At 44.0% G+C, this 26,970-nt stretch overlaps 1 protein-coding gene across 1 annotated transcript; it reads right to left on the minus strand.

Annotated features, from left to right (window-relative positions):
• Positions 1–5,089: 5,089 nt before the first annotated feature.
• TMEM179 (transmembrane protein 179) lies at positions 5,090–21,666 on the minus strand. Its single transcript, XM_040602111.1, has 4 exons — positions 21,200–21,666; positions 17,266–17,403; positions 15,646–15,724; positions 5,090–12,901 (listed from the first exon to the last, which is right to left on the minus strand). The coding sequence occupies exons 1-4, from the start codon at positions 21,499–21,501 to the stop codon at positions 12,722–12,724; spliced, it is 699 nt and encodes a 232-aa protein (XP_040458045.1). The 5' UTR covers positions 21,502–21,666; the 3' UTR covers positions 5,090–12,721.
• Positions 21,667–26,970: the final 5,304 nt, after the last annotated feature.

A 26,970-nucleotide genomic window follows, 5' to 3' on the forward strand; every position in this document is an offset into this window, starting at 1 on the left:
ACCGAGGACTTGGCGGACATAAACACAAACACAGCATGCAGCCTTCTCACAAGAGCACAGTGGGCAGCAACTTGATTGAGAACAACTCAAAAAAAATTGCAGTCCAAGATAGAAAGAAGTAACTTCAGTGGCTATTCTCATGCCCCTCTTAAGATGTCAAAGGCCAGAGCAATTGTATTTGACACACCACTGGTCTGGGAAGCAGAGGCTGCTGCAGGAGGAGTGTTTAGCTCAGGGGCTCTGTGCAAACTACTTGGGTACCCCAGCTCAGAGGGTAAGTTTCACGACTGCTTCCCTTCCCCCTCCCCCATCTCAGCCCTGCTGTTTAGGTAATAAATAAGAAAGGTTTAAACCCCATGTGCTGGTGAATCTCTGATGAAAAGGTTTAGATTGGTACCTGCATGGGCCAAGGGGGACATTGCAACTTGTTTGCATTTTTGCAAACACAGATTAATATTTGTGATCTTTTTGATGTTCTTGTTGAAAATCTTGGGCAAATCAGTGCCATTTCTTTTTTGGCTCTGGACTGACACGTCTTCCCAGCATGTAGCAACTAGCCCCTTCAAAACAGGAGCCTTTTTTGAAGGGACAGTTCCCTCACTGCATGTCATGGCACTTTGCAACAAGAAAGCAAAGCCCAAGCTGACAAGAACAGAGCAATCTCAAGAGCAAGAACAATAGAGTTGAAACAATCCATAGGTTAGCAGCCTGGTTTCAGCAACTTTAAAGCAAGTCAAAGGTTTAAGGTAAAACAGGAACTCCTCTTAGGACTGTGAGGGAAGATGCGGAGGCAGTGTGAAATCCGTATGTGTGCTCACCATCCTGCACGGCTCCCCAGTAGGTGGGCATGGGACCCCCTTTCCACTGGGTCTGCTTTAAATGGAAAATGGCCATGTTCTCCTTGCTGGGGCCCAGCTTTATCAGTGTGAGTGGGAACGGCTATCACGTCTGGGCTGCCAGGGACATGAGGCAGAGGAACAGTTATTCTTGGCTTCTGCCTAGGCTCTGTTTGGGACAGTTTGGGACATGGGCAAAGGCAGCACTTGAGTTGTCTATTGAGGTCTCCCCATGGCCTTGCAAGGCCTCCCAGGTCAGGATTGTTTACTGTGGTCAGTCAGACATGGGGCAGGCTGCAGAAATCCAAAACAAATTTGCTACAAAGCCAGAACCTTTGCCATAAATAAAAGCTAAACTCCATTCCTGGGAGAGTGGTGGCATTGTGCAGGTGAAGAAACTGAAGCTGAGAAAGACAGTGCACCTGTGTGAGTGAATGAAGCAGGTCAGTAACAAGGCTGTGAATAGGTGAAAAAGTCCCAGCTCCTGGGGACTTACCTGTTCTAGAGCCTTCTCACTCAAGCTCTTTTCCCATTCATCCATCCCGCTTACACACACACACACACTTTTTTCCCACTCTGCCTCTTCATTCCATTCTTTATCCATCACAGATCTACCCTTACTGCTGAGAGCTGGGTGGGATTTCTCCTTGTTCTTGTTTAATGCCGTTTCTCTAGCTGCAACACCTCTGTGAGTTTGGAAGAGCTAACAGGAGTCCTAAAGTCAGGGAAAATCAGTCATGTTGGGTGATAATTCCCTTGCTGACTGTGCTGGGTAATATTTCCCTTCAGTACAACTCCTGAGAATTGCCCATAAAGAGGTAAAAGAGGAGAGGGAGTACAGGATTTCTTACAAATGCTAGAGATGCTCACCTGAAAACTGGTGTCAGTTTGGGGAATTGCTTTAGAAATCAAGAATCCTGCAGCCAACCAGTTCCAAGCAATTATTTAATCCAGCTTGGAAATGTAATATATTAGCTTTAAAGGGATAAAAGAGGGAGTGGTGGAGGACAGGACTCTTGCAGCAGTTCTTGAAGCAGACAGTGAGGAGGTGGGCTTCCCAGGAGCAGTGCTGACAGGAGTCAAAGGGCCAGAAGAGAGTCAAAGGAGGCCTGTGCATGCAGATGGGCTAGTGACAGGGCCTAAGGGTAGAAGTGCTGCCTAATATCACTTATGCAATGAGTATGAAAGTAATGCACAACAGAAATCAGCAGACCACAACAGTACGGGGTAAGTGTTGTTTTGTCAGTGTTCAGTACATTCCTGCAGCGTGAACAGAGGGCAGCTGCCAACACCTCTTCAGGCAGGCTCACCACATCAAAGGCACCTGATTGCACTAGCAGGCACATCCATACCCATACGATTAGAGGAGATAGTAAAGGACACAGTGAGATGACATTAGATTTTTTTTACATTAACCTTTTAATGCATTCAGCATTAGCACTAGTAAAAAGCAGCCCCAAAGACTGCTTCTAGCCCCATTCCCTACTTCATGTCTCCAGCCCTGCCACGTCTGCAAACAAGTTAATGGAGTAGCAGAAGCCCTTAGCAGCAATTTTAGTTATTTCTGCCTTTTGCCACTTTGAAGCAAGCAGAAGAGCTGGCAGAGTGTGCTTAGGAAAAGGGTATTACCAGCTGCCCTCAAGGAGTAACTCGGGAACCTCTAAGATAATAGCATGGACTTGTTTCTTATTAATTCCTTACTCCAGGATAGCTGTTGGGAGCCTTTAGGCCCACCTCTGAAAAGAAAGGCTGACGTTAATGAAGAAAATTAACCAGCTGGCATTTAGAAAATGAGCCTGCCCATGCAGACTGTGGTTCCCTTTTACATTTGGTAACATGCTGCCTTTCAGCTGCATGCTGGCATGGGAGCATCTTCTCCTAGCCTCCTATGGCATTAGGGTTCACTGCTGGAAGATGACACCAAAAGGGCTCAGGCAGCTTAGGAGTGTTGGCCATATCCTTGACTATACAGGTTGTGGTGTGGAGATGCTGGGGAATGAGTTCACAAACTAAGGTGTTACCACTGACCTTGAGAACAAATTTTTTCTTACATTGTAATGATTTAAATTCACCTTCAAAAACCAGTCACAGAATATTGACTTTCCAAATAATTTATTTGTATATGTCACCAAATCATAAAAAGCCAATGCACTGTCCAGCAAAAAGCATCAATATATAAAACACATTACTCATTATCAGTAACACTATAGTGTATCGTTTATACTGAACCCAGTCCAGCTCCTACTAAAGCCAAAGAAAACTTTGTCAGTCACTCCATTAGCAGAAGGATTGGACTCAGAATTTTTATTTCTAGGTGTTTACAAAGGGCTATATTAAAATGCTAGTAAAAAGCTTCCTTTTTGAGACTGTATCAAAACAATAATAAACTTCACTCAATCCTGTTTCTGTCAAATGCATGCAAATAAAGTTCCAAATCAGTAGTCATTACACTGCAAAAGACTGTACAAATCAAAAGAAATAATATTCAGAACAGACCAGGCTCTACCCTAAGCTTGTGTGGACTGGCTTGATTCCAGCATGGCTCATAAAGCTAAGCTATATACACCAGCAAAGGATCTGCCCCTCTACTGCTTTCAGTGGTTAAACAAATTATTTAAGTGTTCAGTTTTGCCCCCAAATACCATTATGTGGGGACCTCTTTAGCAGCATGATACAGGGGTTAATCGAGACTCTTATAAAGCTTTTCCTACGAGGCTGTAAGAAAAGACAGTAGCTCCTGAACACGTAAGTCACAGGACATATATTTTAGAGAGGCTGAAATGCTTTCAGGCTCTGCTCTGACTTGTATGCAAGATCTGCTTCAGATCTTTGCAGGTGGTACCACATAAACCCCCCAAACCTTTTAAAACTATGGGTGTTTACGAGCTACTTTCAAAAATGGCAAGTCGACAGAGATTTGGGAACAATCCTTCCTTCCCCACGTGAGCCACGAGCTGCACAAGGCAAAGGGCCAGCTGTAGGGTATCTGGATCTGCCAACCTGGAAAGAAGAGGTTTCCAAAGCAGCCCCTCCAAACCTGGTGGCCATGCCAGCACCTTTACACGGATATCTGCACGGCTGACACAGGTGGCCCTCTCCAGAAGCTGAGTTTAGGGTAGCACATACTTCAAGGAGATGCTTTGCTGTGCATGAAGCCAGATGAGCAGGTGGTGGCTGAGTGGGCCAAGCAAAGGGTGAAAACGGTGTCAGCGCTGCCAGCGTGGGCACTGCCATGCTGGATCCCTCACATCGCAGCCTGAAAGCCGAAATCCCTCCTAGTAAATGCACTCGCAGTTCTCCCCACCACCTATTTCTGTTCTGATTTGCAGCACCCCCCTGTCTCCCTCAGCAGCCTTTGTCCCCAGCAGGAAGAGATGTGAGAAATGAGGCCTGATCAGCTCAATGGCAATAAAACCCTCTGTGAAGTTTGAGGAATGTTTTTGGAGATGAAAGGACCCAAGGGAAGGAGATGTCAGTGAAACTGTTGGGGTTTTTTTTGTTGTTGTTTTGTTTATAAACCTTCAAAAACCTCTTAGGAGTGTACTTCAGATCACAATATATTGATTTCTCAATTGTGTGGCTTGGGCTGAAAACCAGCACTAGTTTTATTCTGAGAGTATTTGACCAGAATTGCTCTGATACCATCCATCTGCACTGGCCTGATGCAGCAGTCATCCCCCTGGAAGGATGCTGTTTAGCATTTTCTTAGCATCATTTAGCAAAAGGACTGCTTGCAACTCCAGAAGACTATGGTTTAATAAGGAGACTGTTAGCACCTTTTGAAGTCAAATGTCGAACACTAGTTTAACAATGTCAGTTAAAACTGTATCAGCAGCAGAGACAATGAAACAGGTTAACGGACGCAATCAAGACCCAACGTGCTGCGGGAAGATGGGCTGTACTGCAGACACAAACCATGAGACCGCACGGTGTTAACAGGGAAAACTAATTCCTGGTGCTGCAGTAGTGAGGCTGTGAAGAGCTCTGGACTCTCTTATGTGGGATACCATGACAAGAAGATTTTCAAACATTTCCTTGCCTTAAAATCTATGATTTGACCTAGTACTCATCTAACTCCACCAGGTCCCTTAAGGGACTGCTGGCACCAGCCTTGGGAACCTCTTAGAGCAACATGTCACTGGAATCAGGCCTGGATGATGTAAAGGGAAGGCTTTGACGTCGTACCCCAGACAGCCCAAGTGAGAACAGGGAAAATCTATGTCATTCTTTCTTATTTTTTGACAAAAGGTAAATTTTGCCATAGGAGCTGCAATGTTTCTCACATTCGTAATACCCTTCAGAAACTGTATACAAACCAGAGTCAAACTTGCTCAGCTCTGGGGCACAAAGGGGAAAGTAAGGAGGTAGTTTTGTCTTTTTTTTTTTTTTTTTTTTTGTCTTTTTTTTTTCTTTGGAGAGAGAGAAAAAAAAAAGAGTAGTTTTGTCACAGGGCTGTCTACTCAATTCTGTGACAGATCGCCCAAGACATCAACAGTAACAATGGATCTTCATTCCCACCTCTGGGCTGGTCTCAACCCTCTCTTTACAACATAGTCAAGTGGAAAAGGGGAACAAAAAGTTCTCAGACTGGGTTTCCAGCATCTACAAATAATCCCAGCTATTTTAGTGAGCAGCTCTTGCTGCCAAGTACTTCATCTCCTTGATAAACACCAGAACCACCAGGCTAAAACATTGTTATTTAGGAATTTGGAGCCAAGTAGAAGAGCTCCAACAAGAGGATTTGAAAGGGATCCAGGATAACTCCATGGTAACAACACTTGCCATGTAGATGAAGGCTTGTGTCTCCCCAGGCAGAGGGGGAGATCAAACCTGTGCCTTGCAGTTAGCTGCCAGTGGGGAGGGCTGCAGAAGGACCACTACAGGCATTTGAAGTAGTTCACCGCTTTCTGCCACCCCTATGAAATGCAACTTTTCACATAACATATAACCTTCCATGTCTTTGGAGAGAAAAAAAAAAGTATTAAGAAAACCAAACCAAAATAAAATCATTATTTGACTAATCAAGAGGGCTATTCACACAGCCCTTCTTGGGTGCCTATGCCCACTTTTTAACGAGGAGCTGGCAGGAAACCAGTAAGCATTAAATCCTAAATCCTTTAGTTATCTATGCGAATAGGATTTAGACTCTCACATGGATTCAGTCCTTTCCACTGTTGTGTGCAGTAACAGTTCAGGCAGTTATAGTAGCTATGAGAGGTAGAAAAGTTTAAGGACTCGGATGAATAGATTCATCTATGCTTGCAATAGCAGTTCAATACACTCTTTGGCATAGACAAAAAAAACTAAAGAGAAAGCATTGCTATTAAATACTCATCCCAACAACAGAATGGAAAGACATTTATGTGCCTGCACTGAAATATGCAGTACTTGCTATACATTAGGAACATTGCTGCCTGACCTCTCAGAAACAAATGTAAAGTTTTTTTGACAGAGTGCAGTTGTGTTTTTCCCTTCTACATCAGGAGTACATCAAAGTGCAGTTGTTAGCTTCATCAATTGAGTGTAATTTTGTCATCTCAAAAAAAAATATAAAAAATTTTTAAGTGTGCATCTCTGAATACTAAAATACAGCTTAGGTTAGTTTTCCTCTTCCTTATGGAGGACAAGGACAGAAACATGCACTTCAAGGCATTAGGATCATGGACAGAAACAGTTTTGAAACAATTTCAGTGCTCATGAAGTTATATGAGCATTTTCTCCCTGCATGCAGGTGTGGAAACTAGCCAGGCCAAAACCTGCCTCTCTTCCCAGATTGCCTAGGCATAAGGACACGGCGTTTGTGGTCTCCAAAGCAAACATACCAATGAGATAAAAATGGGCTATTTCCATCAGCAAAGGAAATGGTCTGGGACATAAATTCAGGCTCTGGATACAGACAGGATTCCCATTAGCTCAAGGATGTTCACACCCAGGCCATTGATTAAGAAGTAAAGACAAAATTTTTGTCGAAATCTAGACTGGTTTGTCACAAAATACTCTTAAGTCTTGCCAGTATGAATGATCATCTGGTTTTTTGTTACATTTATTATTTAAATAGTAAAAGTGATTTTACATGCAATATGTTTGAAATGGGGGCTTTGGAGAAGGGAGATGATAAAAGCCATATACACCCAAACACCAAGTTTGTGTGTACTTTCTTGTAACAAATATTTTGCAGCTGACATTCATTCTGAATTTGCACATTTGATATTGTATTTTCTGACACCCATCGATCTGTGATTTAAAGTTGTGCAGAAACCCAATTTCCCTCAAAAAGCCTATACAACAGCCTGTGGCTCACACTTTCCTGGCAAAGGGACCCTGCATTCTGCACCCAGATCTGCCTAAAGACACTCCTGTGCACATCCCCCATTTCTCAGGAGATGGACCAACCATCAACCTAAGGGCTAAGCTGCATGAGGTGCTAAAAATTGAGATTGGACCAATTATGCAACAAAGACTAAAAGATTCTGGAGGACAAATAAAGGTGAAACATGGCTTCTTATCTCACTGATGAGAACCTTCAGGTGTCCAGGAGAATCCTAAGTGTCCTCTCTCAACCAGTCATGCATTTCACATGCAATAGCCATTGCACTAAGAAAACCCAAAGCCCTCAAACTAGGAAACAGTTTGTCTAGTCTAGCCCTCCATTTCAGAGAATAACACAGCCTGGGGCTTTCTAACCCACTGTTCACAGTGGGGGTGTAGAAGAAACAGAGCATGTGCACATGTTTTCTTAAGGTAAGTTTTCAGGTTACTTTAAATATAGAAGGTTAGTTTGGTTAGGTTCTCAGACACCATAAATCAGCTTAGCCCTTCTGTCCCTCAAGAGCTACACACTAACTTGCTACACCTAAGATCTGCTTGAATTTCTTCAACCATTAGACAATGTTTTAAAATTAATTCTCCCATCTAAACTTCCACTACTAAGTAACTGTTATAAACACATCTTTTTTTCCTCTTTGTCACTGCATCTTTTCTAACAGCAAATAAATGGCTCCATACAAAAGGACATGCTGGTTGTTTTGAGCCAGAATATTGTACTGTGTTGCAGAAGAGTATGGTTTGGCAACTGAAGGATTGATAGTCCTATCAAAATATGTTCTGCTTTTTGGCTGCAATACTGTTTTTACAGGATTTAATAAGACTATGTTCATTCCAGGTTCATTGGTCATTTAGGAGTCCATGGTGCAGAATTCCTGAATCAGAGGAAAAGTACTCCTTGCTCATGTAACATAACTACAAAGCATGTGGTCCTCTTCTCTGCAGCTCTGCTTCCATCCTGAATACTACATAGGTTAAATCAGCAGTGTTCCACATCAGTGAGGAAAGGCCTTGGAGGGAAGTGTGGCTCCCTGTTCTTAACAGGACTAGTACAAGCCAACATCAGGACATTACCCACCGATACGGGAGGAGTTAGAACATCTGCAAACCTGCATCAGAAACCCATCTCTGCCCTTCGGAGGCTTTGCACTGGCCAGTGCTTTCCTACTCCACTCACATCACATCCACTTCTGGCTATCATAACCTCTGTATCCTTGCACAGATCCTAATACTAAGTAAGAAAAAGGCAGTGTAGAAAGTTAAGGCAAATTAATAACTACTCCAGGCCAAACCACCTGCTAAGAGAAGACCATTCATCCATATCAAAGAGCAGTGGAATTATTTCTGGCATATATCTGTATACGTTGTATATACACACATACCCCACCTGCCTGATACTAAATGCTTTCATGACAAGGTCTGTATACTCGAGCATCTGTCACTGGTTATTATAGCAACCAGTTTTCTAAGGGACCATAGAAACGCTGCCATAGCATACGTGTCCTTCAGGTTTTAAAGGAAATCATCACGCTCTTATTTTTGCAATACTGTAAGTTCCCAGGTGAAAGAAACCTCACGAATTACTGGGATAAGAAGATATAAGCATTTGTGCCTTCATGAGGAAATTATATTCCAAACAATGGCTTCAATTGTTTCTCCTTTATAAAAATAATAACCAACAGCATTGCTCTAAAAGCTCAGGTGATACTTGTTAGCTTAGATTTTTCTAACCCAGTGTGGACTGCTGGCAGGGAATTGGCAGGGAAATTAACCACAGATGTTAGCCAGGATGTGGGGAACATATATTTGATATAGCAGAGTAACTGTGTGACAACAACCCAGTGCTCGGAAAGCATCATCCAGTTGCATCCAACCAAGCAAGGCTGTCCCTGCATTACCAGGAATTTTTACAGGCCAAAACAAAGGCCTTTTGGTTGTGGTTTTAGCATCGCAGGGAACACAGCAAGTAAACAACTGCATCCTATGTTCTCCACCAGAGTGGCTCACAGCTTTGCGACGGGCAGCAGCAGGAGGGGTTGCATGGGCGAAGGCCACCAAGCTTTTTCCCCTGCCACTGTGTGAAAATAAATCAATACAAGTAGAAATGCTACACAAGGTTCTAGTTCTTTGAATACAGCTCTTGCGAGAGTGTTCCCAGAGGCCTGCTTTTGGAGATGGCAAATTGAAGAAGGCATTGAAATATCACAGAAATGCAACATTTGACTCAGAGAAACTCCTACTGAAGACACTCTGTGCTGGCTGGCAGTGGATGACTAAAAGCAGAAGTCAGAAAATACAGAAGAGAGACGTGTGTGAGAGAGAGCATAGGTAGGTATGTATGTCTGTGTGTACAAATAACACCACTATTCTAACACATTTTCTGTCTCTCATCACCAGGTTGGCCTGAGTGTCCAAGCTTTAGGAGAAGAGGTTGCAGAAAGCTATATGCAAACGAAAAAGGTGGGTCCAGTAACTGGGCATGCACAAGACCCCTCTTCCCCTCAAAAAGCCAGAGAGCTTCTCACCGTGTGCTCTGCCTTCTCACCTGTTCAGGAGCTTCCTTCAAAACTAGCCTTGCTTTTAAGCATCACTGGTGCTTGCAAGTTGGGTGCCAGCCTCACCCCACCTGGTCAAGTGAGGAAAGCTGGGGAAAACAGACTGAGATGCATGTAGGACTCAGAGAAGAGCCTCAGCCTGTTTTCAGTTCAAATGCCAACTCTAACAGCCAAAATGCTTGCATCCATGGATGCTGTGATGCAACTGGGGTTAGAAGAATTCACCCAGGTAAGTGAATTAGAGAAGCTAAACCTTGATGCCAAAGTTAGCAGGTCAGTCTGTATGTGTACTTGTGTTGGGCTGGACTTTCCAAAGGCTGAAGTGATGTATTTTGTTCCTATTGACTTCAAGATGGGATCCTGGCTGCCTCAGGTGCTTTAAAGATCCCACTTTTTGTCTATTGATCTACAGAACAATGAAGGTAGTGTTTGGGTGACAAATGCTAGTGAAAATACTAGCCACAAAAGTTAGTACTTTTTCTACAAGAATAGAAACCCCAGGACCAGTGTTTGCTGCTCTTCATGGAAGTGGAAAGGAGGAAAAGATCCTGAGACAGGAGAAAAGAGAGGTAAAAGAGAGCATGAGCTCTGGACAGCCTCACTGATGGGCAGTATCTTCTTCCTTCTCAGAACCAGAGAGAAGGCTTGAGCCCTGGTGTCTCCGAGCAGGGATGAGGAAGAGATATTTGCTACCTTCTGGTTCTTCGAAACCCTAGGCAAGACCAGGAACAATGGTCCCAACCTACATGTTACTTCAGCCTAAGCCTGACTTGGCACATACATAAAATATATTATACAAAGCAACAGCATGGGTCCATGTGAGGAGTAAGGCATGCACTGAAGTAATTTGTGGGAAGAGATATCACTGCTGAATCTCAAATTCAAAGTGAGACTGGAAGGAGAAGTAGTATCTTTTACAGCTGGAGAAACAGTTGGGCAAACATAGGAAACAGGCTGACTTTCAGGACCCAAGCTCTTCTTCAGGGCAAGAAGGGGAAGGTCATGCCTGCAAAGGACTTAGGTACCTGCAAGAGTGCATCTCTTATTAGACCAAATGAATAAAAACAAAAGCGCTACAACAGTCCTATCTCTGAATTTTAAACTGGTATTAACTAACCTGGTCTCCAGTTCCCTTTTCAGGAACTGCTCCTCTGATGTCGACTATCAACTACAAAAAAGCCACCGCTGCAAAACTTGCAAAGGTATTGCATTCCCTTGTGGGCAGAAATGATGCTGAAAAACACGATCTCTCTGCAGACAGCTGTGGCCAGCTGGGGCTGGAAGTGATGTTCCCAGGGCTGGTTCACTGCTTAAAGCCCACAGAGGGATTTTACCCTAAACCTATGAGAACAATTTGGCTAGGGAATGTAATATTAGATTTTGTGCCCTAAAAGGGATTTGTTACGACTTTAAATTCTGTTTTAACCAAATGCTTAAGCTGGTACTTAACTTTAAACATCAGATACTCTCCAGAAAAAAACAGTAAATCTGCATGGTTGTGCTAGTCCCAGGCTGGAGCTCTGATGGGATAGAAGCCTGCTCTCTTCTCTCCCCTCCTTCCTATTTACCAGGTAATACACCTCTGTTTGCACTCGTGTTGCAATAATTGCTGTCTCAACTCCAACACAGCTGCCCCAGGCAGTGCCAGTGTACTCACAAAAAATCTTCCTCAGCCTAAACTTAACTGCTTGCTTAAGTTTTCTGCTGAATCAGGATCTCCTGTGTAATGTGTAACTGGGGATAACTGCCTAATACTAGTACAACTCCACTTCTCCACCACGCAAACCCACACTCATCTGAGTGAATCTTCTTAATTATCAGATCTACTTATTGACTCAACTATCCACCTTATTTGTTGAAGCGCTGGCCAAGCAAAATTGAAAGCAACAACGAAGTCAACTCGTGAGCTTTGTGTAGATAACAGTTCTCCCTTTTCACAGCAAAACTCATCAGCCCTGGAACTCCTGCCCGTAAGTGGGGAGAACAGACCCATTCAGCACTGAACTACCTATAAAACAACTCAGCTGTTCAAGCTCCCTGCTATGTTTATAAACATGTAGAAATAGCTACAATGCAAATGTTCACAGTAATTTTGCATACCTTATATGAAATCAATATCACAAGTAAATTCTAATACTCAGAATAGCATACAATGTTAGGGACCAAGTTACATTTATAAATGCACAATCATTATTACTATCTATTCAGCGTCATTTTTTAGTATGCAAGCTTCAGCAATTGCTAGCTACACTACACTTCAGGAGTCATAAAAAATGTTGCTCATGCCACAATCTAAGAAGAAACAAAACCACGGAAATTCTCCACCATCCTTTGAAATGATACACAGTTTTTGACAGATACGGTACTAATACAGTGGCTTCGTGAAATTCATTAACACTAATCACCATTAAATATCAAGTCTGGAACATGGGTCTCTATGTTCTGAATGAACTCAAAATCAGAGCAGGAGCAACAGGTTTGTCAGCATTGTGTCCATACATAGCAAAAGCAGAGACAGTGGGAGTCTGTACCTGGACCAGCGCTGCAATTACCCAGAATAAAGTGAGAATAGGTGCAGCTTTACAGGCAAAAGAGACGAGAGGGGGAGAAGAGGGACTGGACACAGCCTCAGTTACAACTGTTGTTGTAGAATATTTTTAAGAAATAGCCTGGACTCTGTAGCCTGGTCTTGCTAGCTCAGCCCTCCAAAAAGGTCCCTACCCTGAAAGCCAGGGGTAGCCTGCAGCTCTGCTAGCAAGAGCAGGTTACAGATCGTGCCTGCGCAGGACAAAGTGTTTGCTGTGCCAATGGAGCATGGGGCCATCCATTCTCTGTATCCTAATGCAAGTATTTCCGCCAGCAATTTCCCACAGAAGAGGTGGGTGATTGGCAAGGACATCTGTTATAAGGAAAGAAACAATCTCACACACTCAATACCCTGATCAACCTCAGCTCACACTACTGAATAATAAAATCTAGATCCTGCCCTGACAATTTGCTTACATTTTAGATCATACCACTTTTCTCATCTTGCAAAGAGGCTCGTGAAGAGGATCTTCCTAGCAACAGCTCCTTCTCATGGATCAGGCTATCTAGCAGGTCCTCCTGTCTGTAGTTCTGATAAACCTTCAGGAAAGCCAGAATGGTAATTCCCAGCCAAGTCAGCCAGGCAGCCCAGAGACCAAACTAGACAAAAAAAGAAATGATAAAGAAGTCAGTACCATATTATAAAGCCAAAGTCAACTGTCCAGGTGAATATCAAAATCTCTTCTGGACCAAAACCCATGGAGTCACACCAAGTTACATCCATTGAGGTCCTGGCCCCATGATTCTTCAACTCTGTCAAGTTATTTGTAGCTTAAAAGGAAAAAATTCTTTCATGTACTAGAAAAAACGAAGCAAAAATGTATGAAGTAAAATAATGAAAAAAATAAATCTGTGTAATCTAGGTGCATCCATTGAACTTCCCGTTTCTGACATTCTGGCCAGCCCAAAATTCTTGGGATTATATTATTTTTGTTACTTTGGACTTGCAGTTTTTTTAAAGATATTTTTTAAAACTTTCTTCCCAGGTCCTTCAGGCCTTCCACTAGCCCTGCAGAAGTGTTAATTTTAAAGTATTTCTATTCAAAATATTGTTGAGAAAATCTTCTAGATTGCACCCTTACATTCTGGGCTAACTGGTTCACATTAGTATAAACTCAGAGAGCAAGAGAAACCCACTACAACACACTCAGGTGCCTGGTGACACCTATATACCTGGCAGGAGAGACTGGGGCTTCAAGCATCAGATCTGCAGTAAGTCCCATCACTAAACTAGTTTCTCTCGCCTGACTCCGTAGAAATAATTACACTTTGATTGGTTCCAGTACTTGAATGTTGGCCTCCCTGTCACAGAGGAGGTTCATTTGTAGTAAGGCTTTCTGGCAGAAATTCTGTTTTAATTCTATGATGCCTTTAGCAAAGAAAGATTAATTGAATCCCTGTATTTCGGTTTTGACATACTGAATTTTCAATTAAAAAAATACAACAATTTAAACACTTCCAGACAGCAATACAGCTGTGCACATTAATAGCCAATTTAGATAAGCAACGGCCACTATTTTCTGAAAGGAGTTTATGTTCCTATATAGCTTATACACTTTGGAAATTCTCTTCAGTATTTCTGCCCATACCTACAATTATCTCAGTTCACCAAGTAAAGAATATTTCAGTTATTCTACAAACCTTCAATAGAAGGAGATATTAATTTGGCTTTATATGACTATATCTAGACGATTGGAAGCTTTGAATTAATTTCTTAAGCACTTCATAAATGAAATATTATCTTAAAAGCATTCAGGTATCTGCTACTGCTGTGGTCTTCTGAGTATATTTGACATGAAAAAAATCTACTTGCATTTAGCCAAATTCAGGGAAACTCCCAGACCCATTCTGATGTGTTGGAAGCATCCAAACGGAGGAAAACGGGTAGAGACTGCTTCTGAGTAAAGCCTACTGTAAGAAATTATTGCACTTACAAGGACATGTTTGCTTTGGCCAGTAAGTCCAGTCTATTCTTGGGGTTTTCGTTCTACTGTTTCAAAGAAACTGATTTGCCTTCCATAGACAGACTCATTCTTGTACCTTCAGCCAACTCTGCTTACTTCACCCTGGGTATCAGAAGACAATGTTGCAGGATTTTGTTCCCTGTTTGGTCGTTTCTTCAAACAGTCACCATCAGGATTCACTTTGACACTGCCAAGTTCAGCTTTTGAAGCCAAATGGTTTTCCCCTGGGGCTGTTATGCTCCCAGGCTCTTCCTGCTTGGATGTTTGCAGAGCTTAGTGGCTGTACCTTGCGGGCTAGCTCTGCCCAGGGACATCCTGAGGGTCTTGCATTGGTGTATCCAACAGCTTGGCTTGATCCATCTATGCTGTGATATGTTAATTCTCCTCCAGCTGAAGTGTTATGTGCATTGACCTTGACTCTTTAGGCATGGCTCCCTGTTAGAGAAATGCCTTCTCTTGCATAAAGATTATCAGCTGTCCACCCTGGGATCACAAGGTGGACACAGACGTTTAGCTGCCGTGAATTCAAAGCCATAGACTGATAATGGGTTTACTTCTGCTACCCTCCCACTAGCTGGCAGATTAGGAGCTAATGGCAAAATCCGCTACAAAATACAGCTTGGCCTTGGGCTAGCATCATATAAAGGGGTCACTTTTATGGCATATAAAAGCTCGTGTCCAAGATGCACAGTTGCTTTCAAGGAGTGCCCCAGGCAAGCTAATGCCTCGCCCCATGCAGGACACCATAAGAAGCATATGAGTATGGGTGCAACTCTGCATGGATGGGGCTACCCTCAGTGCAGAACTTTTACATGCTCAACATGCACCAGTGCTCAGGTACCAGTGTTCATTGACTTAGAGCTAGCATATTTAACAGAAAGGTCTGACAGCCTTAGAGGTCTCATTCTCAAAGATTCATCAGAAAACAGCCCTATCTAAATGACAGTAATCTTTAATTATTTTCCATGGTCTGATATTTATACACCTCAGGCGACCTCAGGCAAACTCAGGGAAGGCAAAGCTAATAGCCCCATGATCTGATGCAGGTCAGACATTATTCTGAACAGCAATGAAGAGCTCAAGGACACCAGAGTATTGCAACTTTTGCAGAGGTCATCTTTTGGAGAAAAAATAAAGTTTCCATCACGAGTAATAGGATCAGTGGCAGCATCAGGTTTGCACATGTCCACATTCAAAACCGTCTATTTTGAATTTAAAATGCAAATGTACCCATCACTATCATACTGATTCAGCACTTACTAAAGTCAATGGAAACATTCCCATTGATTTCAGAGGAATAGTAGTTCAGCTCCAGCAATCCCAGATCAATGAGCAAATGGCAAATGAACTGGAACAGAACCACAATCTAGGCTGACCTACCTGTGCAATAGCAAACTGGTCGTAGAAAGCAGAGTTTTCTAAGTTCAGTTCAAGATCTATATCCTGTAATTCTTCACAGCTACCCAAGGAAGGCATTTGGAGGGGAAAAAAGAAAATTATTCCAGAAATCCCAAAGACGCAAACCAAATATAAAATGAAGCAGCATCTTAAGTGTGTTTCAGTCACAATGGCATATTCTATCAAAAGATATTTAGGTTATTGCAGTAACCAGGTGGCTTGCCAATCTTCTCTAAAACTAGGCTAAAAGAGGCATGTAATTGCTTTCTTTTAAAAAATATATGTATAATTTATGTAAGTGATAACACCAATGTTCCGTAAGTGGAATTTTAACAGTTACTATGAAAACAGTATACTTAAAACCTTAAAACCCTCTTCTCCCACTACCACCAAGCCTCCCACATATATACATCTGGCATCACACCAGGTTGGTTGCTTCACCCCTCAATGAAACAAAGTGTATGAGCCTCCATTACCTTTTGACTTCATCAGGAAAAGCCTCAGAAGAAGGGATTTTGTGGGTGTTTTTGTTTCGGATACTCCAGCAAGGAGACGATACTCTGATGGTAAGATAGAGGCTGCCTACAGATTTTACAAATAACTTGGACTTTTACTGGTGTGAAAAAAATCCCAGGATTTTGAGGTTGTCTTTCTATCTCTTGGTTGATTTCTGCAGCCTCTTCTCTCTCCTTTTCAGTGGTGTCGGTCATCTTGGGTTCTTATCCGAATATTCGATTAGATGTTTTTTATAATTGAATTTTTAACCGAATATTCAAATAATTCGATTAATCGTTGCAGCCCTAAACAGAACATTTACTATGGCATTTTACAACATATGACAATGTGCAACATAAATGTATGCTTTAAGTAGTACGATTATTCAATATCATATGACATAAAATGTCACCTTTTCCTCGCTCTTCACTGTTCTTTCTTGATAAGAAAAGATCTACCTCAACCTATGTTTCCTATAAGGAGCATAAGCATCATGGGATACAGTAGACCATTTCAGGAGCTGTACATTTTGTGTGCTGTGAGAAAGTACCAGCCATCTGTACTTTGCACTTACAAAGTACTTTCCATTCTGTGGCTCTTAGGGTATCCACAGCACCGCTGCGAGGCCAGAATCTTTATGCCAGTGCTGGATGATGGTGTGTTATGGCACAGGCAAGATAAGTGACTTGCCTGTTGTCACACAGTGGGTCAGTGGCAGAGCCAGGGCAGCAAGCCAGGAGCCCTGACCCCCAGACCCCTGCCCTGCTCAAAAGACCATACTCAGAACATTCCCAAATCTAGGTCTCCTTTGGAAATAAAAATTTTAAAACTAACAGATTTTTCTTGTGTATGATCTTTGACTCTTTATTAAAGAGACCTTGAAACACTGAGGGAACACACTTTTCTTTGTGGGCTACTAAATGCAAAAAAAAAGTTTGATTTGCTTTTTTTGTTCCAGATGAAAAAATCTGGATTTCCACATTACAGATGCCTTCTCCCCCTTGCTCACCTTGTGTGTAATAGTTACAGTTTGCAATACCATTATCCATTTGTGCATACATGAAAAAATAAAGAAAAAAGGAAGAAAATGAATTCTTCAATACTAACCTATTTGGCATGCTTCCTTTTTCGGTAATTGCATCACACCACATGTTAAATCCTACGCTCACTATAGTGCTAGCAATAAATGTAATAAACACCACAAAGGCGCTGATCAGCAGATTCAGGAAGGCGTAAAAGAAAGAGCTGCAATAAAAGGGAAGAAAAATGTAACTCATAAACAGCTGAAAGACAACATCAGCAGTCTCTCTAAGCAACATACACTGGGCACAAAGATCAGTTTCCATTTGAAACACATCTGCTTTAATTAAGAACACCTAATACACTGAAAAACTATGGATTATGACTTTGAGTCACATTACCTTCATTTGTAAGCGCTTTTGATTTTGATATTTTTTTTCACCATAAAAGGATGGGGCTTTAAATATAAATATTAAGTGGTGATTGTTCATACATAGCATGGCTTTCATTAGCTGTAATGATGAAAATCACCATTGTTAAAATAAATGTCATTAGCTCAAATTATATAGTAACTGGATCTAAAACTTATTTTATGACTGAAGTGATAATTGGGACAAAAATTGCCTAGGAGAGAGAAACTAAAAATAAAAACACAGTACTGATAGCTATAATCATTTTAAGCAATGTAACAAAAAGTACTGCCATCACAGGACACAGATCTCCGTTGTATGGGCCATTTGCAGAGCAGGCCAGCTTCTCCTGGGACTTCTCTGGCTCTGGTGTCAGTATGTTATCTCTGCCAACTGAACACCAATTTACCTCAGCCCTGTTAATTGTGCCAGCCAGGCCCAGCCCCAGGCACAGTCTGTGTTTGGCATGGGATGGGGTGGGATGCTTGCAGCAGTCCCATAAGGCCAGGGAATTGTCCACTCATTTTCCAACCTTACTGTTTAACTCTCCCCCTTAATTCTAGCTAATGAAAACTTTCTCATCCTTCCCGCATTCATCTGACCAAGCCTTCCTTTACTTGAAGCGGCTCTAGGTGGCTCCTGGAAAGTCCCATTATCTGAAACCTAGACATACTCTAGGTTGGAGAAAGACTGGCAACTCCAGGAGGCAGATCATCCCGTTCAGGTTAGGTGATAAGGGTGAATATGATGAATTTTCTATCAGCACCACTCTCATTATGCTGGGGATAGAGGAGTCTACACATCCCAGAGAACAAAAAGTCATTTCTTTTCCCTGATAGTTCATTAAATGAAAAGCCAAGAGGCTTTCTGAGTCCATGTTTGAATCCTGGGAAGGTTCTGGGCTGGACAGTCCTAATTTCTACAGGTTATACATGGTGAGATATATGTGACCTCAGGATGACTTCTTTAAAATTTGATGAGGAAGTCATTACCAGTGGGCTTAAGATGTTTGTTCCTGAGTTGTTGTGGCTTCAGCGGGGCTGTCTAGGCTCCCTCCAAAGTGACAGTCATCCCATCCCAACATTAACAGAAGGCAAGTGAAATAAACCACCTTCCAGAAACACTCTTACAGACCATACTGGGAGCTGGATGCCAGGATGCCTAACTTATAGATCAACATTAAGATGGATCCTACTCTTGCCCTTTGGCTTCTCTGGACTTGGAGGACTAGATCAGCTCACCTCCACCAGGTGCCAAGGTCACCCATAAAGCAGAAGGAGCTGGTACGAGCTCGGAGTAGAAGTGGCTTTGCAATCCTTGTAGTGAAGTATCTGAATTGTACCTCTACCTTTCAGCATTAACAAATGGCTGTCTAAAACCAGAATGGTGTGTGTCCTGCCTGCTTCTGAAAGATCTGGTAAAGATCAGACCTTCCTTCTTACTAGGAAGCTACTGTTTCCAAGCAGCTTCCCTCTTGTCCTGTTTTACCCTCCTGTGATGCTTCATGGTTATCTCATCATGCCCTCTTGCTCCATCTTTGGTCCCCATCATCCTTCTTGCCTGGAAAAATTGTCGTCCTGATTTCAGCTGGGATGGAGTTAATTTTCTTCTTAGTAGCTGTTGCAGTGCTGTGCTTTGGATCTGGTGTGAGAACAATGCTGATAGCACATAGATGGTTTTAGTTGTTACTGGGTGATGTTTGTATGAAGTCAAGGACTTTTCAGGAGGGGCACAGGGAACTGGGAGGGATACAGCTGGGACCATATCCTGTATCAGCCAGGACAGCTGACCTGAACTAGCCAAAGGGATATCCCATACCATGGGATGTCCTGCTTGGTATATAAACTGGGGGCGTGGCCAGGGTCTTCTGGTCTCTCTGGGGGACTGGCTGGGCATTGGTCAGCAGGGAGTCAGCAGTTGTACTGTGCATCACTCGTTTTCTTTTCTCCCTTCTCTTTCCTCTCCTCTCTCCTTTCGTTATGAGGTTTATTATTATTGTTCTTTTGGTTTTATTTTGTTTCAATTATTAAATTGTTCTTATCTCAGCCCTCAAGTTTTACATCCCTTTCCGATTCCCCTCCCATCCCTCTGGGTGAGTGAGCCAGCAGCTGCGTGATACTGAGTTACTGGCTGGGGCTAAGCCACGCCGGCTGTGAACGGCGCTATACAGCTCCTAACAGCCCAAAGGACCCTGAAAACACTCCGAAAGGGAGAATTTTCAGGGGCCTGCCTAACTGTTTTGAACTAAATGGCCACTTTTGGAGGGTGGCCAAATATCCAATCCAAATTTTGCTATTACAGGATGTTTATTGCTGGTTTCTTCCAAAAATTAACTAGTTCTGAACTGCAAAACTGAAAAAAAGCATCTAGACTCAGCTTTTCCTTTATAGGTATCTGATCACCTGAGGAAGCTGAATTCAAATGTATTAAGAAGCACGTGGTTATATTTAGAACTTGTAAGTTTTAATATGGAAATGAGTTTCTAGTTTATACTTACTATAGCATGTTTTAGCGATAGGCAGCTTGAGACCGGTTGCAAAGAGCCAGAGAGAGAAAACACTGCTACCCAGCCCCCAGTATCACCAACATCAGGGTGTTGTATAAGCCCAGATGTGAGTAACAGCCATCGACTCAAAAACCTCTAGTCCAAATAGACCCAGACATGAGTGATTTGCCCTTGGCATGGTCCCTCATCCACGGGAAAATGACTTTCCTAGTCTAGCCAGCCCCCAGTGCCTGCTCCTGCCTTCCCACCTCCGTGCAGCTGGATGTTTGGGGGGCTCTGGCCCTGTAGCACCCACAGGCTGGGTTACCTGCGCCAGGGGTCCTACCCAGGGTGGCAGGACAGGCCACCAGAGAGGAAAGCACAGAGCACAGCACCCCCAGGCTGCTGCCTGGACCACCGAGCCTCTCACCGTACCTGCTGGGGTCTGATGCCCCTTGGTTTGTCTGAACACAGTGACCCACTGCCAGTGCAGCCCTGCGGCTGCTGCAGGGAGCGCTCAGCATTGCTCCCCTGTTGTAACCAAGCAATAGTTGCTCTCTGCAATAGTTGCCATGTCCACCACAAAAGCAGGATAAAAATAGAGGGGGGGCACCAACTGTTCCCTTCTTCACCCCACCCACCCCCATACCGCACACAACCATATTGTTTCAAGGTTTTTCACACACACACACACATCTGGTTTTGCACAACTGTGGAAGGTCCCCCTTCACAGGGACATGTAGTGGGACCATGGGGAGGAGGAACCTGCGAGCACCAGCCTCCGGCATCGCCCCATGGCCCCCAGCACCCTCCATGCCCACTGCAGCTGAGCTGCCAGGTGCTGCTCCCAGCCTGCCAAAGGGCAGTGGGTGCACTGCAGTGAGCCTGGCCCCCCACCCCAAACCCCTGCAAGGGAGCATCCTCTGGAGAGGCCCCTGGACACAGGTGGGGTGTGTGTGGTGTGCGTGCAGACAGACACAGGCGATATACCACCTCACCCCAAACCCCTCTAGGGAGAAGGATCATCTGGAGGATGCAAAGCCCAGTGCTTCAGCCCCAGGCTGCTCCCACTTGTCCCATCCTGCAGGAGGGATGGGCACCCCCTGCCATCCCCAGGGATACTTACTCCTCATGCCCTTTGCAGAGGAAGAAGAGGGTCCTCCAGGCCTGCACTGTGGCCAGCAGCAGGGAGAGGAGCCCGGTGAAGATGCTGAAGCGGCAGGCGGCCTCAGGCCCCCACTCCTGCACGGTGAAGCGCTGCCTCTCCACCGTCAGGTTGGCGTTGAGCCACATGCCCTCAGTGAAGAGCAGGCACCGGCCGTGGAAGTCGTTGCCATTCTCGGAGAGTGGCACCACCACGATGAAGCTGAAGAGGAAGGCCAGGAAGTAGCAGATGCACTGAGCGAAGAGGAAATTGCTGAGCACCATGTCCGCGGCTCTGCGCAGGCAGAGGGAGGGATGCTGAAGGGAGGGATGGAGGAGGGAGGGATGGAGGAGGGAGGGAGGCAGGAGGGAGGGAGGCAGGAGGGAAGGAGGCAGGAGGGAAGGATGCGGGAGGGAGGGAGGCAGGAGGGAGGGATGCTGGAGGGAGGGATGCGGGGTGGGAGGGGTGCGGGCCAGGAGGAGGGGGAGCGTGGAGGGATGAAGGGAGGAAGCCTGCAGCAGTAGGGGGTGGGGAGGGAGGATGCGCAGTGCAATGCAATGCAATGCCTCCTCCGGACACAGCTGCTGCCTCTGCCACGGCCGGAGCTGCCCGTACTGATGGCTCCAGAGCTTGCGGCGGTTGTGGAGAGGAAAAACGTTGTAGAGGACCCCTCCTTGGGAAAATCTGGCCGCTGATATAGTCTGGCGTTCAGGGGGTTATATCAGTCCGTGCCTCCCCAGCAGGGCTGGGTACCACCAGCTCTCAGTCTCCCTAATGACAGGGGACACTGATGTCACCCATGACACTCACATCTCCACTGGGAAAAAAAAAGAAAAAAAAACTTCATCCTGGCTGCTGGATCCCAGCAACTTTTGGCCCTAACTTCACATGGTGGCAATAAGAAACAGGGTGCACAGCCACCTGGGGACCTGCAGACCAAGTGGTTTTGTTCCTAGCCCAGCTGGTTACCCCCACAGCAAGATATTGCAAGTGGCAGCAAGGAATCACCGGAGGTGGAATAACTTTCATTAAGCTTTGATGTCAGTTAGGGGCTGCCCAGGGTTGGGACCACCTGTATTTTCCTCTGGCTGTCAGAAAGAGTAAGTGTGAAAGAAAATAACCCTAAGGACCAGCTGGACATCAAGCTGAGAATGGACCAGCACAGCGATGGTACATGCGTGGCAGGCTTGGTTGCTGCTCACTAGATTCCATGGGGTGAGCATCCACCCCACTCTGCACTGCCAGGGACCAGCCCCCTGCCCTGCACCGCTCTTGAAAAGACATCAGAACATCCCCTCAGCTGTAAAACCCAAAACTGCATGGCCAGGATGCAAGAAACCAAAAAGCATCACAGAGAGGAATGTGACTTGTGCTCAGTTCCCCCCTGCAGAAAAATCCAAATTAAACTGATCTCAGGTTAGGGTTGGCTTTCAATCCCAGTTTCATTTTTCTATCAAACATGAATCCTCTTTCCAACACAAGACACTGTAATTAATCTCCAGTTTGAGGTAATTTTCTAATCCAGTTTCCTAGCCAGTGTGAGATCAACTGCAGGTCTCAGATCACTTCTTAATCCCAGGGCTCATTTTAGGCACTGCACCACTTCCCAGGCAGCGTTTAGAGGAGCAGATTTGGAGCTGGAACCCCAAATACAATGCACATGGGATTTCAGGCTTGTGTTTCCATTGGGCAACAAAATTATTTTTCTGTGCTTTTTAGACATTACAGATACAGTCCTGAGGCAGGTGCTGGGTGGGGGGAATTCTCAAAGAAGGCATTAATTCAGCTTCATTGTAAATCATTTGTAATGTATACTATCTTGAAATCTTGCTCTATCAGTACAGGGAAAGTATAGTATGTCCTGCTTCTTGAATAAAAACTTTTGTCAGCATATATGAAATGTGTCAGGCCATTTGTCTGATCCTTACCTGACTCTGATCCTCAAAAATTGTATTTCTATTTTGCAAGATTATAGAGTGCTGACCTGACCCTGTGGGGATAGATGTGCACTCCTAACAGAAAAGATGTTGCTGATACTTCAGTCTGGTAGTAAAGAGGGAAGTCTATGGATCTTAACCTTCCTTCCAAGAAGTGCTGCGCTCCCAAAGGGTTTTGTCCTTTATCAGGAAGGAAATCAGACCTGGACTGAGCTGGAAAACACTTTTCTTTGAAACATGACACATCAGATTTGCCAGATAATTTTTTCTGAAGTTAACTTGGGAGGTCTGCCCCAACATAAAAGCTCGGTTACTGCTTACACTGGAGCCCACAGAAGGGGCCAGCAGATGCCAAGGGCATTTTGCCTTGGGCAAGCCCAATGCTCAGATCTTGCCACCAGCAAGCACAGGGCTCTGTTGCGGGAGGGTTGTTGCAGAGGTGAAATGTGAGGGTCACTTGTAGAGCATATAATGTTGTCTGTGCTGATGAACAAACTCAAGCGAGCATTTGTCAGAGGGTTTCAAAAAATACAGTTAGGCATTTGCAAAGATAACAGACATGTAAACCAGCTGCACTTAGGAGGCTGACAGCTACTGAAGCACAGTTTGGTCAGATGGAGCAACCACACGCCAGAGTGAGCAAAGAGGTAGAAAACAGACCTGTCAACCATCACTCATCTGGCAGCTGCCTGAATTTGTCATATCCTTCTATTCCAAAAAAAATACCCCACAAAAATTTACACTAGGCTGGAACTTGGTCTCTGAAATATACAGCTGTTTCAGTGGAGTAAATTCAATGGTGTTTCAGAAAGAGGGCATAAATAGGCTTAGTTTCCTTACCATGGTGAAACTGGGGGAGAAGGGCAAGGTGACAATTCATTCTTTCTCATATCACAGAGAATGGAGGACATGAAATATACAGGTCAGACAAAATTTTAAGAAAGAGGAAAAGATGCACGTATTTCACTTAGCACATAATTATTCTGCGCCACTTATCACAGGACGCTGCAGAGGCCAGAAATGAATGCCAGTTCAAAAAGAGATTAGATAAATTAATGGGAAAAAAGCACATCAAGGGCTGCTAAACACAGAGCTGGGGCAGTAACCTTCAGCTCAGGATGTCCCTGAACAGCAAGTTGCTGGGAAGGTAGAGCCACAGAATGGTCACCCTGCATTTGCCAGAATCCTCCATTCTTCCCAAAGCCAAGCATTTGCTGCTGGCTCTCCTTGGAGATAGGATCCCCAGTGAGATGACCCTTTGGTCTAACCCACTATGGCTGTTTCAGCTTCTCATTACACCAGCTGACAGCTGGCTTACTGTTTCAGCTTTCCCATCTGAGTAGGGAGAGTTGTTCCTCCAGAGCATCCCGCAGTGTCTTGGCTCCTGTGGACATCTTTAGGAGGGGGTTACCACTGGAGCAGATGTGTGGTTCGTCCTTGGTCCCATTTGCACTGTGGAGGAAGCCAGTGGGGTAGTGCTTGCAATGCCCAGCAGAGCGAGGTGATGGATGTGTGATGAGAGGAGGCTGCCCATTGTCCCAGCTCTGGTGGTGCCATCACCAGTAGGACAGTTCAGATGTTTTCCTACTGCAACCCCACCATGACCAACATCTTGAATACAACATTCCAGACCTCCTGCCCGCAGCTCAGAGGGAGCTTGCCTGCTCCAGGGCCCCCTCCCAGGCTCTCTGCAGAGGCACTGAACTCCCATCTCCTGCAGAGAAGAAACCCTAAGGGGACCATGTGTTGGGGCAAGGGGTTGAAGATGGCTTGCTCAGCATCAGGGAGGGTGAAGTCTAAAGTCTGTAAATTCTATTTCTGAGAAGAAAAAAAAAAAGCCACAAAATTAGAACAAGCTGCACAATCAACTGTGCAGTGATAAGCACCACAGTGATAAGCAGAAAACCAACCTGGATAAATCAAGATCAGATGTACCGTATTTGCCTGTATTCCCTTCAGCCCCATATCTCCTTCTAGCTGCCTGGCTAATCCTCTGTAGATCGAGTAACACTGTATGACTTGGACTGATGTGGAATGACTGATGGGGACTGTGGTTTTGGCTGTGCTACTCCATGATCCCTCTCGTCATTAATTATGCCACCTGACATGAGCAGTGCTCTCAAGTTGATATTTGTGAGGTAAGTGATGAATTTCCTCTCCTCCTGATAGCTCATTAGGACATGTTTTACTATGGGAAAATTTGCTGAGGAATTAATTATTCAGGCAAAAACATTTTTGTGAGCAACTTTATTTATTTATATGTTTATTTTACCTTGGATATATAATTTCTGTGGTCCATGAAAAATAACAGCTATATGTCCAGAAGGTGTCTACCATCTTGATACCAGTAATACACTGTTTATTTCTGGAGAGGAGGCACAGGGTGACAGTGGTGTCTCTGCAGAAGGGTGCCCAGGGAGCAATATGTCTGTATTCTAGGCAGAGAAAACCTGTCCAAATAGCTGCTTTTGAGCCAGCCCTTCAGTCACCCGAAGGCAACTTTTCCCTGATTTACTTGAGCTCAAATGGCTGCCTCAGCCCATTTTACCAAATGGTTTAGCAAATGCAATTTGCCCCAGGCTCTGGAGTCTGTTTTATTCAGACCCTCTGTACTCTTTTATTATTATATTAATTCATTATTATTATTCCACAAGTCTTGACCTATGGTATTTATCCTCTAAAATGAATAGAAAGAATCCAAGCATCCCACATATCATCATATGATAGTTTCTGCAAATATCGCTTTTTGGGAGAGGTTTTTCGTGTTAATCGCTGTCTTTAAAAAGGTGTCTGCCACTAGTTCAGAAGGATTATAGACAACGTACGTAGCTGTCAGCTACCTGTCACATCTGCATTTCTTCACAGCTACCAATGCATCATGAATCTCTCAGGGCATTTCATCTGGGAACATCTTGACATTTTGCTGCTTTTTTTTTTTGTGTGTGTGTGTGTGCAAGCATCTTTTTTTAAGTATCTCCATTCCGCTAGGAAAGCTGTCTTGTCTACGGGGAGGTTATGGGCATAGAAGGTGCCATGCCGACAGACATCAATGGAGCAGTTATCAGGAGGCAATTGAATGTCATTAATGTGTCCAGTTAGAATAACCTCTGAATTTTGATACCCAAAGGAAAACAAATGCATTCAAACCTATTCACATTCTGAACTGAATAAGGCCAGTCTATGGCTAAAATATAAATAAAAAAAAAAAAGAAAAAAAATCCAAAAAAGCCAACAAAACAAACAAACAAAAAAAAACGCAAAACACTATAAAAAAGAAAAGGATGCTTGATCTTTTCAGAGCATCATTAACCCTAAGGTCTGAGTGTCAGAATTCACACAGCACCCTACAGCCTGTGAGAGCTATCAGAGCTAACAGGGACATGGTCCCAAAGTGGCACATTATTTGCTCACCTGCCTCCCCTGTCCTCTTTTAAGGAGGACAGAGGTAATGACAAAGGTAGGACAAACACTAGCAAGGCTCTGATCCCAGCTTCTGCGCAGGTGAAGAGTGCATTGAAAAAACAAGCTTCAGGGGTGGACATTTATTTTCTTTTGGCACCAAAGAGATGTTAGATAAGCATGGGAGGGTTGGAGACTTCTTACAAGAATAAAAGGAACGAAAGGGAGGAAAAAAGATGACAGAAAACAGATCAGCAAATTAGGAATCCACGGAGTCTGAGCAATCAAAACTCAGCCTGAGGATAAATGTAACCCTGCCCCACTTTAGATTAAATGGGGTCATTACATATTACATCAATATCATACATCTGCAGCTTAACCTGTGTACTGCCAAAGACTGCAATATCACCAGATCCA

This window comes from Falco naumanni, chromosome 7 (assembly GCF_017639655.2).
Source record: "Falco naumanni isolate bFalNau1 chromosome 7, bFalNau1.pat, whole genome shotgun sequence".
NCBI lineage: Eukaryota > Metazoa > Chordata > Aves > Falconiformes > Falconidae > Falco > Falco naumanni.